This window comes from Chinchilla lanigera, unplaced genomic scaffold, assembly GCF_000276665.1.
Source record: "Chinchilla lanigera isolate Chin_1 unplaced genomic scaffold, ChiLan1.0 scaffold00020, whole genome shotgun sequence".
Taxonomy (NCBI): Eukaryota; Metazoa; Chordata; class Mammalia; order Rodentia; family Chinchillidae; genus Chinchilla; species Chinchilla lanigera.
The window spans coordinates 10563050-10580121 of NW_004955421.1; the positions used below are offsets into that span (position 1 = coordinate 10563050).

At 36.2% G+C, this 17072-nt stretch overlaps 1 protein-coding gene across 6 annotated transcripts in view; it reads right to left on the reverse strand.

Annotated features, from left to right (window-relative positions):
* Positions 1-17072, reverse strand: part of Cntn4 (contactin 4) — a 661264-nt gene that overhangs the window by 295579 nt on the left and 348613 nt on the right. For all 6 annotated transcript variants that reach the window (XM_005383752.2, XM_005383753.2, XM_013513798.1 and 3 more), the window contains 2 exons: positions 11864-11990; positions 3498-3673 (listed from right to left, as the gene is read on the reverse strand). In XM_005383752.2, the coding sequence (XP_005383809.1) occupies positions 3498-3673; positions 11864-11990 (303 nt within the window). The remainder of the gene's footprint in view (positions 1-3497; positions 3674-11863; positions 11991-17072) is intronic.

Here is a 17072-nt window from a genome sequence, read left to right on the forward strand (position 1 = left end):
CTGAAATCTGGAAAATGTCAGAGTAGTGGTGGTGAACCTTCGGCACATGCGCTGTAGCAGGCTGTTTGTACCATTGAAAGTGTTAAGAGGTTTGCCATCACCGGCCTAGGGTGCAAAGGGTGTAGGTTTACAAAAATACATCACCCCCAAATTCACTTTACACATATATTTTGCATTAACAAATGGGTATTTAATAGAGGTGTTCCTTTATCCCTACACAAACTGTTGCAGACTGTGGAGACATATGGATGGACAACATAATCTCAGGACTTTTCGAGTTTAGATTCTATCAGAGGAGTTCAAAATAAATGAGAAAAAAGAAATATACAGAATCTTTCCATGTTGTATCAAATCTTGGTAAATGAAATAGGGGATTTTGTTACATAGAAGCAGAGGGCTAGAGGAAGGTGGGCAGAGAAAAGGAGACAAAATGACGAGAATTTCTTGTTATGTTACATAGAAAGGTAAGAACATTTTCTCTTGCAAGATGCGAAGAACCAAGTGGAGAAACTGAGGATTGTAAGAAGTCACTCATGTCAACGATCAGGAGAAAAGCATATCAGAAAGTGTGCATGAAAGTGTGAAGGCTCTGTTACAAAAAATAGTTTGTCACCTTAAAAAACTACAATGTGGCAACAAATTTGAGATTTTTTCTAAGTGTAGTAGAAGTCATAAAGCAGAAAAGCTAAATGACCTAATTTATACATTTAAAAGATTACTTTATGATAAATGGCCAAATAAGGACGGAAGATCCTTAGGGTGCAAAGGGTGTAAGTTTACAAAAATACATCACCTCCAAATTAACTTTACACATATACTTTGCATCAACAAATGGAGATTCCAGGTAGGATTGGATATTGTAGAAACAGTATGTCTTGGTTTTGCCAGCACTAAGCAAAGATTCCCATTACTTTACGGATAAGTAGGAAAAATTGGGGAATAATCACAGAATATTTGGCTAAATTCATAAGTTGTTGAATAAGAATGTGCAAACAATATTGATTTCAAGGTCTGACAGAATCTAGTAGAAGATCTCTAATGGCATGCTGCCCTGCTCTGGTCAACATGTTGTATCAGTTATTTGAATGAGACACACTTATCAGATTTTCTGTTGACATTGAACTAGAGGAACAATCAATATGTCAGGTTAAAAAAAAGATTTAAAACAATTTCAAATGTGACTGAACAAAGGGTCACTATTACAAAGGTGAACTTCATGCAGGTAAATACAATAGTCTGAATTTAGGGTAGTCAAATAACTTGGATAACTGTGGATTAATAGAAACTCAATAAAAATCAATTCTCAGATTGTACCTGACTGTATGTTCAAAGCAAGTTTACAACACAAGGCCAGCTCTTTAAAAAAAAAATGAACATTGGTGTCAGAACATTGGTTAATTGAAAAAGAAGTTCACATCATGGGAAGCTACAGCACTTAGTATTCTCTGCAAAGGTCAAACCATATAAGTGGAATTGTGTACATCCTTAAAAGGTCACAATTTAATAGATGAATTAACGTGGTCCTGTTATGAAGAAGATAGCTCTGGATTAAGTACTTGGAGAAGGAAATAATTATGGAAGAAGATATATTTTCACTTATTTGAAGCCTAACCAGTATCATACAGTAAGAATTAGAAGTGAAAGTGACAGAGATGTAGATATTGTCTGGCTCAGTTTTAATGAAGAGATTGGCTTGTTTTTGTGTTACACTTTTGCAGCCTACTCTATGGCAAGATGCTTTATGATAAGCAGGTGAACTCTTCATCATTAGAATTTTTCAAACTGAATGACTATCAACAAGGCTTTGGGGACACGGGTAGAAAATGCTTATTTCATCAGTGGTGTAGGATAAATAAGATGGATTCCAAGTACTGGTCCTCAGGCCAAATTACCACTAAATGAGTTGGGAAATATTTCCTTGGGGTAGACTATTACATTAAGTGACTATTCTTGAATATGAGATCCTGTCTTTCTGATGTTTTTGATAGTAAAGATTCCTAAACTTCCCCCCCACCAAAATAGTCTCCTGGTTGGTAGTTTGATTTTTAAATGCAGCTTTGAAAACTGAAAGGCTGGTAATGCTATCTCCATCTTAGTTTTGTTGTTACTGTTAAAATCTTCTTATACTATGGAATACAAAGATCAAAGCATTGTGAGAGCTATTGAGTACAGATATGATCCCCTATTCTTAGCATGCAGGATTCTGGGATTGTTTTCTAAAGTGAATCCAGAAAGACTCACTTGTCATTACTGAAGCCAAGGGGAATAAGACATTGGCTCCACAGCACTTAAGCAGATACATTGTTCTTTTGTTATACCGAGCACCTAAGAATATTTACAAGAGCATCTGAAGAGACGTTCACAACCAAAATAAAACTGGGATATTTTATCTACATTATTTTCAGAAAATTCATTTCTTAACTAATAAAAATGCCACCAAACAACAATAATAGATTAAACACTGGTTATTAGGTACATTTGATACTGAATTCCTGGAGGGGATTTTGTTAATAAGAACATTCTACAGTGTTTTCATCAACATATTTAGCAATCATGAAACCCATGACACTGCTATATAGTTGGGACTGCACATAAGGAAATATAAAATCACCTTTAAATCCATAAACCTTAAAAAGTGAAGCTGCACATCACACTTAGAGGCCTCTCTACTCAAATGTTTACTATCTGCTCATGCTCTTGGATTTAACTTATTTCTAAATTCTGGATTTTTTGATACGTTCATGAATCTTTATTGAACAAAGTGATCTCAAGAGATGGTAATCTGTTTTTTAATGTTCTAAATTGGGAGTATAACATGTGAGTAACACTTTATGTCTACCTTCAGTTATTATTGTAGTTTTTCTTTTTTTCCTATTCTAAGGAAATTTTTTAAAAATTAGAGAGTTATAGGGGCTGGGGATTTAGCTCAGCGGCAAAGCGCCTGCCTGGCAAGCGCAAGGTCGTGAGTTCGGTTCCTGGTACCGGAGAAAAACCAAAAAAACCAAAACGAAAACAAAACAAAACAAAAAATTAGAGAGTTATAGAATTAACTGGTTGCTGAATTTTTTAATTGTAATTTTTCTTTTCCTTTTCCAGCTCTAAGCTTTATGATTAAGTATGTCTCCTAATGACAGGTTACTTGAAGTTCAATTGCTTTTTCTTAATAAACATTCTACTTAAAACATATGAAACTTGGGCACATAAATTTATACATGTGTAAACTTTAATGTATGCAAATTTATTTCTATATAAGGCAACATCTAATCAAATTATCCCATAATCAATCTGAGGCTTTAACAAAGCAGAAACATGTATCTTACCACTCATATTTATAATTTATCCTACAAATAAGATATTTCTCAAATATAAAAAAGGATAAACAAGATCATACAATAAATTATCTTAGGTTTTTAAAAAGAAATTATTTTAAAGGCTTACTAATACAATGGTATTAGAACTCAAAGTAACATCTACAGCACTGTATAAACGCTACTTACAAGCGAACTGAAGCTTTGCTTCTCTGCTAACGACTGTGCCGAATGAGTTTGTTGCTATGCACTGGTACGTTCCAGTATCTTGGGTTTTATTGGGGTTATTGATCAACAAGCTGCCTTCAACAAGACTGTAGCGGAAATCCATTCCAATGTCAACATCTGTCCCATTTAACTTCCACCTATAGTATAAAAATGTGAGTAGATAAAGCCTTGTAATATTAATCAATAAGTTTCAATTGTCTAAAATATATAAAAAATATAAATCACATGAACTATCATTTGTAAATTTTTTATAGCATGGCTAAAAAAACCAGATCTGCTCTACTCAGCCATGGTGACGTCTGAAGTGTTTACAGAAAGAGCACATCCTTTAAAGTAAACAACAATAATAAATTTTTAACACCTGTTTCTGAGACTACTTCAATGCTTAAAACACTTGTGGCAGACAGTAGATTTCCCATAGCACCTAGTGCAACTTTCTTCAAATAGAGCTCCTCAGTAAAGCTATTCTATCTAGTTTGCAGTTATTCTTTAAACGGGGTTATATGGATGACATAATTCACCAGTTTCAGGTAGATTGCTGAGTATTTGATGAAACTGCAGCACAGTTGCTCTGATATGGTCCTTAAAATGAGTGAAGGGGCTAACTGCCAAGCAGGAGAATTCTATTGATCTACAGCTAGTTTGGGGATTGCTATGAAGAACTCTTCAGCTACTCACACTCAAAGCGTTAACCAAGCATCCCAGTAGACTGAAGGTCAAGTTCTGAGGTGACTGAAGAAAAGACTATTCTGCTGTCCTCCTGAGTATTTATCTGGATCACCGTGAATATTACTACAGTACTTAGCCCAATAACTAGGTTTAGTGGGACTCACATATTTCAACAGTGAAACTTTAGTAAGAAGATCCACAATTTTATTTCTATATCCCCTTATCCAAAGAGTTTATCTTAACCAAATCACCTTCCAAGAAGTCATTTGAATACTTACAAACTTTTGAGTTAACACAATTCAATGACTATCTTGTTTCTTTACCCACAACTCCACATATTACACGGACTATAGCCAATGTAAACAGCATACCTGTAGTTTGGGAATTATCAAAGAATCTCATAGTAGCAATAATAATAACTTTGGGAGATCAAAAGTAAGAAAACACTCTGGCACAAAGGAAAATGATCCTAAGCCATGCATATGTACATTCATCATACACCCTTTATAATATTCCAGGGCAATCTGGTTGTGTGTGCATAATGCAAAAGGATTTAAATGGAAAAATTGCAGGCCAGTTATTTTCAAGATTTTGGATATTTGGTACCAGCAAAAACAAATGTACATATAAGTAATCCTTTGTTTCTGTCAAGATTTCCCTCATACTTCAAAGTCAATCTTAAAGGACACTGTTTACAATGACGTCTTCCTGAATATTCCTAGTGAATATTAATCAGAGCTGCCCACTTTCCTAAAGAAGTCTCCCTGCTCCTTTATGTAAGAATTCTGCTTCCACTATAGAAAATTTGCTATGCACTTTTGCATTCTCAGTTTAGTCATCCAGAAGCTGACTCTCTCAATGTACAAAATAAACATTTGATGAATTAATTGGTTTGATATTTTACTTCTTTGCTAGATATTTGAACTTTGAACATGCACAGTTCATGAACTCCCCTAACACACCATAGCAAGCAGCATATATTTATTCACATCTGTAGTTCAGAAATATAAAAACCCAGAAGCAAGAGGGGTGCGGTGGAGAAAGTGGACTAGAAGGATAAAATAGGACATAGCTCTTTGTGTTTGCTTATAAGAAGGTGAGTATTAGAAATTGACAAGGTTTTTAGGCTCAACAGTAATTCTCTGTGCTCTGACACAGACAAGAAAGTAATAAGCAATAAAGAGAACAGCCAGAGTTATATTCCAACAGTGCTGTACGCACATGAATCTCTAGAGCTGACTCCTGCTTTAGACACTTGTTTTTAGTCAGCTGATCACGTCTCGGCCATAACTCTCAGTTCAAATGATAGTCAAGCAGTTTAATATGACTAATCTAAGAACTCAAAGAGGAAATTGCAATATAATGTGAGAGGCAAGCAGAGTGTGGAATTTGGGAATGGGACCATGTGAGTCTCTTTTAGAAGAGTGGTTGTGGGAATAATAACTTCTGTAGGTTTCTCTACACCAGTCATCTCAACCACAGTGCTGCGCAGGAAGTCTGTTAATCTACTTTATTGCCTTCTTTTACATACAAACAGGAAAGGAAAGGGGATTACTTAGAAAATAAAGTGCTTTCTGAGAAATGCAGTTGGGTCTCTACTGCAAAGCACAATAGAAAGTTTTATCGCAATGCAGTCAGCGTTCATTCCAATTGAATGTGTATTGCCCTGAAATCCTGATCTCATTGCATAATGAAACACTCTTGAAAAATTCACAATTTACTTTCAATGTTTGAGCAATCTTTTAAGTACTAGTAATATAGAGGCAATGCTCATTTGGAGCAAACCAGAGATTTTCCCAAGGGGCAAGGCAGATTGTTGTCTTATAAGCTCATTTCTGATGTTTTGGGGCTACCAAGACTCAACTCTCCCAAGAGAGTAGTGTTGTGTACAACCAAGCATGGACACTGTGAAGCCCTGAAGGCATCATTTTTAGACTTTACTGGGAAGCTGTCCTTGGGATTTGCTACAGCAAAACCCTCTTTTCTGTTAACTGTTTGAACTTGGCACTAAGGGAGGGGCAAGGCCTTTCCGACTTAGAATGTGTGCTCTGCTAACTCAGTTGAATACAAACCTCACAGCAGAAGTACTCCAACCAAGTACTCGAATGTTTCTTCAGTGTGGAAATGGACGGTGAGTGAAATAAGTAATGTCATCTGTCCTCAGGGAACTTTAATACAAGTGAAACTGGCACAAGTCAAAACTTCTTAAATTTTTCTGGGTCTGGGTCAATCCTTTCAAAATTGAGGGGCAGGAAACAATGAAAAGAAAAGACTCAGTTGAGGGAATAAACACAAAGAAAAGAGGTCAGCTGGGGTGTCCAAGGAAAAAATCTGATGCTGAAGATCCCCATGGAGAGCTCACTTTGGAATTTTTCCTACTTCTTACCACTGAAAGTCAACTTGAAGACTGAAAATGTTCATCCAGCAAGACGTTTGAAAATACATGATCTCTCCACTCTTTCTCTTGCTCTGTGCTTCAAAAAGAGTGCTTTTAGCTTGCAGGTACCAATCTGCTATTCTGTCAAAGGAAATGGCCAAAGGTATCGAAACAAGCAAAATGCACTGCAAGGAACTGCTGGTGCATTTGATCAGAAGTTTTCAAAACATAATAGGTTTCTGTTCCACAACTTGTTTTAAATAAGAAGGCAAGGCCCTATATATATAGAAACACCATATCACAAAAACAATGTTAATTAAAGGTCATAGATTGAGGCAAAATAAAGCAGCAACTTGCCAAATTCTGCTGCAAATTTTGTTTTTACTTATAGCTGACATCTGAACTTATTCTTGGCTATGTACTGAAACCTGGATCAGTTAACTCATTCATACATCTAGAAGCTTTTGCCTCTTGCATTTAATTTTACTACATAATGTAATTGAAACTATTTCGTCTGTTGCACTACATTATAGGTAGAAAATGTATTCTAGTTTACTCAGGACAGTGCTAAATTATAGCTGCTGTCTTGGAAGAATTATAAACAGTTGTCTTTTACTCTTAAAGTGTACTGTTTGGGTTAATAAATCATATATTTACTCTAAGTCCAGGATCCATTCAAATTAAAGAGTTGATCTTTACTTTCTGGAATATACCTCTTTTTATCATCTACATGATAAAAGAGCAGTTGTCCTTCAAAGTTACAGTATCTTCTTTGCTTTGAAATCTTCAGTGGTTAACCAAAAAAAAAATCAAATATTAAGGGGCTGGAGTTAGTGGCACAGCACCTGCTCAGCAAGCACAAGGTCATGAGTTCAATCCCCGGTACAAGAAAAAAAAAAAAGAAAGAAATCTTCAGTGGTATCTGTTTTCCACATTCTAAATTAGACTCTCCTTTCTGTAAGGTGCCATAGAACTTAGGCAAGCTCTTCCACATTTATATCACAGTGCTACATATAGGCTACTCACCAATCACATTGTAGAATGTGTTATGATGTATTAATCTTTGAATGTCTTGAACTTTGTGTGGTACCTCTACATTGCAGCTATTTAAAATAGTGGTTACATATTTTTCCTAATTGACATATTTGTCAGAGTCCAATGCATATACTAATTCAAGAGCTCCAAAGGTAAAATCTTGAGCAAAGATCGCTCTTCTTCATTCCAGGGATGCAACATTTGGAAAACACTAGCTTAGTTTGTTGATGAATGGTGAAATGTTTGATGAATAAATGTAAGGAGGAAGGAGTGCATAAATTAAATTTCAAAATCATATACACTATGGTGACATTACTGTCCTTGATCTTTTAGGGAATATCTTTGTTCTCTGCCTATTTGAAAACTACCTGTGTTGGTTTAAATCTCATTTCTCCTGTGAATCTTGTCTGATGACTCCAAACTCTCCCATACTATATTATACACATGTTTTTAATATAATAGTCTTTATTAACCCTTGGCTTAGATTCTTCATCATTATGTTAGAACAGAGGCTAAATAATGCTTAGAAGACTTAAGTTATAAAGAATCTGAGAAAATGATGCTGAAGAAAAGGAATAATACTGACACCATGGCTAATGTTTCCCGTATCTACTACCTTTCTCAATGGTTAGTTATAATCTTCAATTTTGGCTTATTCACTTCTATTACAGTCAAGGTGAATTGCCAGTGTGATTGGCTCGGAAGATGCCCAGGGGGTTAGTAAAGTACACTTCTGGGTTTGTCTGGGTAGGTCATGGAGGCCTGACCTTGACATCTGTATCTGGTCTCTCGCTCATTTCTCTCTGGCACAGTTCCCTTGCTGTACTTCCTGGCTGCCATGGATTGTCCATCTTTGCTCTTCCACACTCTTCTACCGCAATGTTTCTCCCTTAGGGCCAGCCGACCATGGCCTGAACTCAATAAAGCCCTGAGCCAAATTTAACCTCTCCTTTCAGTTGTGTGTATTGTGTCTCGGTGACAGGAAAGCGGACTAATATAATTTCCATAATTTTTAAATGGTTTTATCATGTATGGAAATATCCCATGAAAGACTTCAGAACATGATGATGTAAAACTTACTCCTCTCATATAACTGTGTTAAGGGTACTTGAAAAACAGCAGTCCCAAGAAGGTCACCCTATCCTTCACTCAGTTTCAAATAATTAGAAGATGTAATTTGTATGTGAAAGATGGCCTCCCTATTGTAGAAGGAAACTAACATACTTTTCATTAAGAACAGGAAGCCAAAACAGAAAAATTCTGTACAGACCCTGCTAAATATTTTCTTTTAGCCTCTTGCATAATTTAGTTAGCTTCTCACAATGTACTACTCTCTGTCTAATTCATTACATGTACTCAATGATAATTATATCTTTTGGTCTTCTTTTGCTTGTGAAGATTCCCTGGTCATATAAAATTTATATTAAATAAATATGTATGCTTTTTTCCTGTTGATCTGTTTTATGTTAGTTTAATTCTCAGGACCAGCAGAAAACACTAAGAGTGCAGAGGTGAAGTCCTCTATGCCTTCAACAACAACTCCATCTTAATTGCTCTTGAGCTTTATAAATATAGAATTATATGCTACACATTCTGTTGTGACATGCTTTGTTTCCTCAAAATTATTTTATATGAAGCTATAATTCTCTCATTTTCAGTAGTGCATGTGGGTACTTTGTATCAATGCAACAGGTTTTGCTTATTCCCAGAATATACTATGAGATTATACCTACTACACCATAGAGTATATGCACCTTCTTTACTAGAGAATACTTCTTCTTCGTTGGGAGCTTTTACCAGGTGACATTTCTACTGGCCAGTGTTCAAGGATTCTGTTTGCTTGACATCTTTACCAACATGTTGTCAGTCCTCCAAGTTTTTGTCAATCCAGTAAGTGTGAAACAGTATGTCATTCTGTTTTTAATTGCATATTTCTGTTCACTAATGAGATTGACAAACTTTATATATGTTCACTGCATATCTGGGATTCATTTTCTTAGAAAGACCTGCTCGATTGGATATGCAATCTTTTTAACCATATGGATAATCTATCGTCTAGGATATCACTTTTCAACTTATTCATAGTATTGTCATGAATTTTAAGATTTCTTTTTATTTTCACAGGATGGTGTTTTTATTGTTTAGTACAATGGGTTCTTATGAGGAATTACTAGTATTAGCACTTTATTTACTTATCATCCGTTCTTATACGTTGAGTCTATCTAGAAGAATTTTTAACTTGCCTCCAGTATGTCTTTTAGAATTTCCTTTAGCAGAAGTACAGGAATTACACTTTTATCTTATCTTCCTGAAGACATATTTATCCTGTTCTCCTGTCTTTAGTTTCCAGTGGACATATAAAAGCTGTACATATTTATTGGTGCAGCGTGATAGTTTGGTATATGTGATAATTGCCACACACATATAGCACACTAAGGGCAATTAGCATTTGTTTGTGTTGGAAAGAGTCAGACTCCTCTGTTCCAAATATTTTGAAATACATAATAAACTGTTTTAAACTGTAGTCTTCCTACTGTGCTGTAGAATACTAGAACGTGTTCCTCTTCACTTCTGTATTTTGGGACTTGTTATCCAACCTCTCATTTTCTTGTCTTCCCTCTTCTCCTTATAGGCTCTCGTAACCACTACTCCACTCTCTACTTCTATGAGATCAACCTTTCAGCTTCCACATACAAGTAAACCATGCAGCATTTGCCTTTCATTGCCTGACTTTCACCTAACATTATGTCCCCCAGTTCTACCAACATTACGAAAATGGCAGAATTCCATCCTTATTTTACAGGTGTCTAATATTCCATGGTGTACAGATCACATTTTTTTAACCTTCATTTATTGATGGACACCTCAGCTGATTCCATATCTTGGCTTCTGTGAATGATACTACAGCAAACAGGTATCTTTTTGAAATACTTATTTCCTTTGGCTTTATCTTCAGCAGTGGAGTAGCTAGGTCATATGGCAGGTTTCTTTTTAGTTTTTTGAGGAAACATCATACAATTATTCATAATGGCTATACTAATTCACATTCCTACCAACAACGTATAAGAGTTTCCTTTCCTTTTCACCCTAACTAGTCTTCATAATTTTTTGGAAAAAAAATTCTTCATTCTCCTTTTCTTCCATCTATAAATTTGACTGTTAAATTCTCTCAGTATACTGAAGGATCTACATTCTGCCTCTTCTTGTTTTCATTGTTACTGCTACTGAGAAGTCCATTGACAGTTTAATTGCCATCTTTTGCAGAATATCTGTATCACAACTCTGGCTATTTTTATGATTATTTCTTTGACTTGGTGTCCTGCTGCGTCACTACTGTAGATAAGGCTTCATTTTTATTTGTACTGCCTGACACCCAAGGGCCTTTGTAAATCTGTGGGCTGCAAGTTTTTATTAGTAGTGAAAAATTCGGAGTCTTCCCTTGAAATGTTGTTCCTGCTTTTCTTTCCTTGCCTTTCCTTCTGGAGCAGATTGGAGTCTGTTTCTGCCTCTGCCTTTATCTCTGTCAGTCTCCCTATCTCTGATATTCCCTTTCTCTTATCTTTTTCTGCTTGCATGATTTCCTTAGACCTGTCTTGCAGTTTACTAATTCTCTTTTTTACCTATATCTCGCTTGCCATGAAAAGCACTCAGACTCAAGGTTTGCAATGAGTAATTCCTGGTGCTTTACAGTCCTTCTGGAAAGAAAACTTAGTGCTTGTCCACATTTACTCTAAGCTGTAGCCCACAGATCTCCGGTTGTTCTGGGGAGCATCCTCATGCTAGAGCTTCCCGTTAGCTGAGCCTAGGCTTTGTCTTGTGACTGTGGTCCTCATGAGGATGCAGGACCCAAAGCTCAGGTTACTTTCATTAAATTGAAAACTCCCTTCAGTGTACAGTTTACCTTACTAGGCTCCAAACCCATTTACTCTTAGACTTCTGAGTATCACCTACTTTCCTAGCCTTTTACTGACACACTTTAAAATGGCACTGTTAATTTAAAATATGCTATGAGGGACTGTTAATGTTGTCACAAAGAGGGTCAATCAGAATCTTTAATTCTGAGTATTAGCAGATAAAGAAGTGGGGTACTTATCTTTGCATGAAATCAGCATCTCTTTAGGCTTCTTAGGATACCCTAAGATGCCTTTTAAGAAGTTCTTTATGTAATCAGCATATTTTGTAATACTCGCTGATTTTAATATTATAAACTATATTCATGGAATCACATGCTTTTAAATCAACAAACCTGATGTGAGGTTTTGGATTTCCTTTGACTTCACAGTTGAGCTTCACTTTTTTCTCCTCAGAATCCAAAGGGAACATTACATGATTTGGTTCTTGAATAAAAATTGGGCCATGCAGTGTGTAGTCATCTGAAACAAGAGGAGAAAATGTCCAAAATGAAGACATATTCCAAATAGGAGCAATAAGCAAAAACGCCATCATGAAAATAAAAATAAAGAAAAAAAATAATAGTGATATGCCACAGGTGGTTTCAAATGTGGGAAGAAAATCCCACTGAAGAATCATTTCATGCGATTCATTAAGAAGTGAAGAGAAAGGCTCTCCAAATCTCATGCTAATCACTTATTTTGTAATGACTTCTAAACACAGACTGTCTGGTATCTCCCCTTCTTTCCTTTACTTCTTTTTATTCCATCTGCCTTTGGCCCACCCTTTTTCTTTGTTAATATTTTGTGCCTGCTACATCCCTTTTGTGCTGCTGTCATTTTGTAAGCCTATGTAATGTCACAGAGTTAACATTTTTCTACTCTACAAGGAAAGAATGTATTTGGGGACAAGCAGTGATGATTTCTTAAAAGATAGTAATAAGAAATGGCTCTACATTGTTTATATATGCTATGATTTGGATCTTTAATGTCACGCAAAAGATTCATATGTTCAGAGGTGGGGCTTTTGGAAGGTGGAGGAGTAGTACTCATCAATGGGTCAGTCCACTGATTGAGTAATACCTGAATGTGCTGTTCAGGAGGTTGGTGTGTTAGAAGAGGCAGGTTCTGCTGGTGTGACCTAGAGGGGTACAACTCTCTCCCTGCTTCTACCCTTTGTTCTCTGCTTCCAGGTTTCCTTGGGATGAGCAGCTTTCCTCCACCTGTTTCTGTTTCTGCCTTGGAGCAAGCCAACCATAGACTGTAACCAAAATAAAATTCCCCTTCTTTGAGTTGTAAGTGTTGAGTATCGTGTCCTAGAAAGTCTCTCCCTCTCTCTCTTTCTTTCATGAACACACACACACACATATAAAACTTCCATAAAATATATATGTAAGCAAATAAAAAAACCCCTACAATCTGATGCTTAAATTATCAGCTTTGATGATTTGACTTCACAGATGATATGCTTAGATGATGCAGGAATGGCAAATATCTGCACATTTCTAAATGCTTTCTCTCAATAAGAGAAACCAGATACAGGCAACTTATTTTGTCCTTGGCTAGTAACAAAGTTTAAAGACTGGAATAATCTGCAAGCCATACATGAGTACCACTATACAGTAAATATTCTTCTAGAATACACACACATAAATATTCAAAAATGGATCTTGCTACTCTTGCCTATGAAAGTGATTTTCATTCTTCATAATAAAGTTCAAAACTATTCCCTAGAATCTTTTCAGGTCCTTACCTTTTCCATTAGCCATGTAATTTTCAAATTCCATCTCCCCATAGGCTCTTGGCTTTTCCATCAAGTATATCTGAATCTTTGTTTTGCCTTTCTCAGATTATAAGCTCCTTGAGAGCATGACTGTGCCTTACCCACTTTTGCATCTCCTAGGGTACCAAGTACCGAGGTATCTCTATAGAGGTTGATAAATATTTTTTTTTTACTTGAAAGTGTTTTTTCACTTTTTTTGTATTAAATTAGCTTATGTAGGCATTGTCTGATAAGTTTTAAAACAGAAGCACCAGTGGCTAAAATGTAAAGAATTAAGGGTTATCACCTCGCACCTCCTCTTAGGCATGATTACTCTGAAGGGTGTGAATTTCAACTACGATCCTAAAAAACCTTTATAATCAGCCTTTGCTTGATAGGTGATAAGGTCAGAATGAAATTATTCAACTGGATACGGACAGAGGAAAATAAATCAAGTTGGTTTCGGAATCTAGGTAAAGTCTGGCAAGATAATTATCCTTTGATGCTTTAACTTAGGTTTTAAAAAGCAAAAACAAATTTCACATTAAGGTTGTGATAAAAGAAAACGAGACAAGATGAGTATGAATTTTTTTGTAGAGAAGAAAGGGCCGCCCATGACTTTGGCATGAAAACAAGCAGATTCAGAAATACCATGAACAACAATTCAATGCCTTAGGTCAACTACTAACTCCAGGAGCTCTGAAAATCCACTTAATCTCACTAGCTCTCAGTTCTCCCATCAACGCAGTAACAGGATTGGCTTAGGCTAGTCAACTTAAATTGGTTAAAAATGGGAAAGCACCGTGAGTACTCTCCCACAATACACATGGACATGGACATGAAATGTGCACTTGACAATGTCATGAATTATATCACCAGCACCGTCCCTTCTCCCAACTCCCTGTGTCAAAATCTGAAGTCAATGAGAGACTTCAACAAAGAAAATAGGATGTCTAAGAAGCTAAAATAAAAGCATAGAAAAAAAGCATACGAGTATGCACTTTTTAAGTGTTTGTGGTTTAAAGCCAGATATTTAAGGATTCAGTTATTTACATTTCATATTTTCAATAATTACACATGTATTTTCAAAACAAATTTAGATTACTGGTCAAGGGTTAGTTCATTCCAACTGTGAAGTATTAAATACATTTTTGGCACCTCTAGTTGGATGAAAAATGTTCTTCACCAAGATCTCTAATATAACAGCAAGTTCAGTGGATTTTCTCTAACAAAGAAATACTGTATTTCCATTGTTGTCCCCAATTCCAAAATTATGTATGTGTATATATAATATCAATCATCTCAATTCATTGGTGTGCCTTGATTTGAATTTCATACAGAAATATACAGTCTATTACTAGTAATTCCACATAAGAATAAAACATAATAATGATTACCCAGGATGCAGCTGAGAGGCTGTGGATTAACATCTGTACTATTTCTCAGTGTAGCCATGCCATATTTAAATAACAAAAAGGATATTTTTTCCTGTGTACTTTGTCAGAAGAATTGATAATAACGATGCTTTGCATTTGCTATAAATAACACATTCCATCTAAAGTTCTATTTTTTCTTGGTTAACCAAGCTTATTGCCTGGAAATTATCATTAGCATACAGGGAATGGCACTTCTGTTCTCATCTAAGGAAATCCACAGCTTCCCATACATGATCTATTTGGTTGCACAGAGATGGAGAGAGAATTTAGGAAATTTACCTATTCAGGTGTAGAAACAGGTTATCCTAGCTTTTAAATCTTTAAACCAGGGTTACTAATATTTTTGAGGAAAAAAAAAAGCGTTGTTACATTTCACCAAAACCATGACATTTCTGCCCGAGTGAAAAAGAGACTTAGGAAAAGTGGTCCTAGAATGCATCATTTTAAAATTTGTTCTAAGTGTTGAAGCCATGAAGTGATTTTCCAGGGTGTTGAAGGCACACTCCCACAAAGTGTGTATTTGCTATTTTCAAAGACCAGCAGTCAAAGCTCATCCTTAGCTTTATCCAGTTAGTTATTCTATGCAACTAGAAGAATACTATAATCCTCATCCTAAAGAGGTAAAGAAACATTTCAGCAAACGAAGATTTAATAATCTGATATGTCGCAAAGCTAGATTGTAGATCACCTGCATTATAATCATGTCATGCTTGCTTTTTCAAACCCCAGGCAGACAGACTGTGCTAGAAGAATCTGGCATCCCTGAATTTGCTGATTAACCACACTCTCTGGATGATTCTTTTTCACACCCAAGTTAAAAAACTAAAATATAAAATTCCTATCCTTCGTTCTCCATGCCCCAGAAACTGAACGTTAGCTTTAGATGTACTCCTTGACTTCTTTTGTTGGCAGAAGTATAAAAATCTTCGCTTGATAACAAAGAAGTAACTTAGCACATGTCTAGACTCACAGCTGAGAGGGAAGCATCCAAGACAGAAAACTATAAATCTGACCCACATAAAGAAAATGGAAGGTCTGGGACTAAAGCTGGATAAACTCACTTTTCCTTAAAATCATTCAGAGTTGAATTCCAGAAGCTAAGTGTGAAACTTTCCCTAGGGTGCACTGAAGTGACAAGGAGCAGGGACACTGACCTACAGATAGCGTTTATCCTCCCCTGATATACACAGCTTTCCTGCTATAACCACCATCCTGTATTTGTAAGTAATGAGTTATGAATTTCTTGCTATTTAAGTGACAAGAAACCAGGGATAATATTTTTGTTGCTGAGTCCGCAACAAGGAGAAGCTTTACCCCTGAACCTCACCTGCCATGAAGAAGTTAGGGGAATAGACTCACATTAAAATTCCTGACCTCGGGGCTGGGGATTTAGCTCAGCGGCAAAGCGCCTGCCTGGCAAGCGCAAGGTCGTGAGTTCGGTTCTCGGTACCGGAGAAAAACCAAAAAAAAAAAAAAAATTCCTGACCTCTTAAGGGAGGGGGAAACAGTAATTTTTTTACCTTCTAATAATTCACAAAGATTATGGTTAAGAGAAAGCACCAGGGAGAAGTCAGAATGCAGATGGCCCAAACAGAGTTGTATTGAGTCTACATTATTGGTGTGAGGCCCAGCTGGTAGATAGAGTGTAGACACCATCACTGGTACAACATGATTCCCTCAGTTCTTTCCTCCTTGGCAACTATTTGCCAGTGGACCCTGCGGATCACTTCTACCACCATGCCCACATTTCCCATAGTTCCATGCTGCAGATACTCTTCTGGATTCATTTCTGAGTTAACCACATCTTTATATTGAGAAAGGAGAAGATCTTGCTGGAGGAAAGTCTGCTTTTATGCTTCAACAAAAAGTGGGGGAACATTTGAATTTTCAGAAAAAAAATTCAGGACCAAAACCTTATTTAAATTAAAGGTCAAGGTACAATAGCATGGACACTAACCCTTTTGTCCTTTTGTTGATCAAATATTGGAAATTATTATAATATACTGCTGTCAGCCAGTGATTCTCAAATTCCCTTTTCCACTGGATTCTTCTCTTCTCAAAATCAACTTGTTTGGAAGGGAGGCACAATCAGTATGTCTCTCGACCAACTTCTTTTAGTGCCTTCCCCAAGCATTTCAGAAATAAAATGTAGTGTCAGATCTAATTTTAGAACCAAAAGAGATGCACAGAATCACTGAACTTTAGATTAGATGATGTTATTCAATCATAATTATATTTCTCAGGTCACACACTAAAACTGTAATATATTTACAATGGGAACAAAAATAAATTTGTCTCAAAGGCAATCCTCTAAGGAAAACAATAACACAGCACCACTCTGTAAGCAGTCATCATGGATTTCATTTG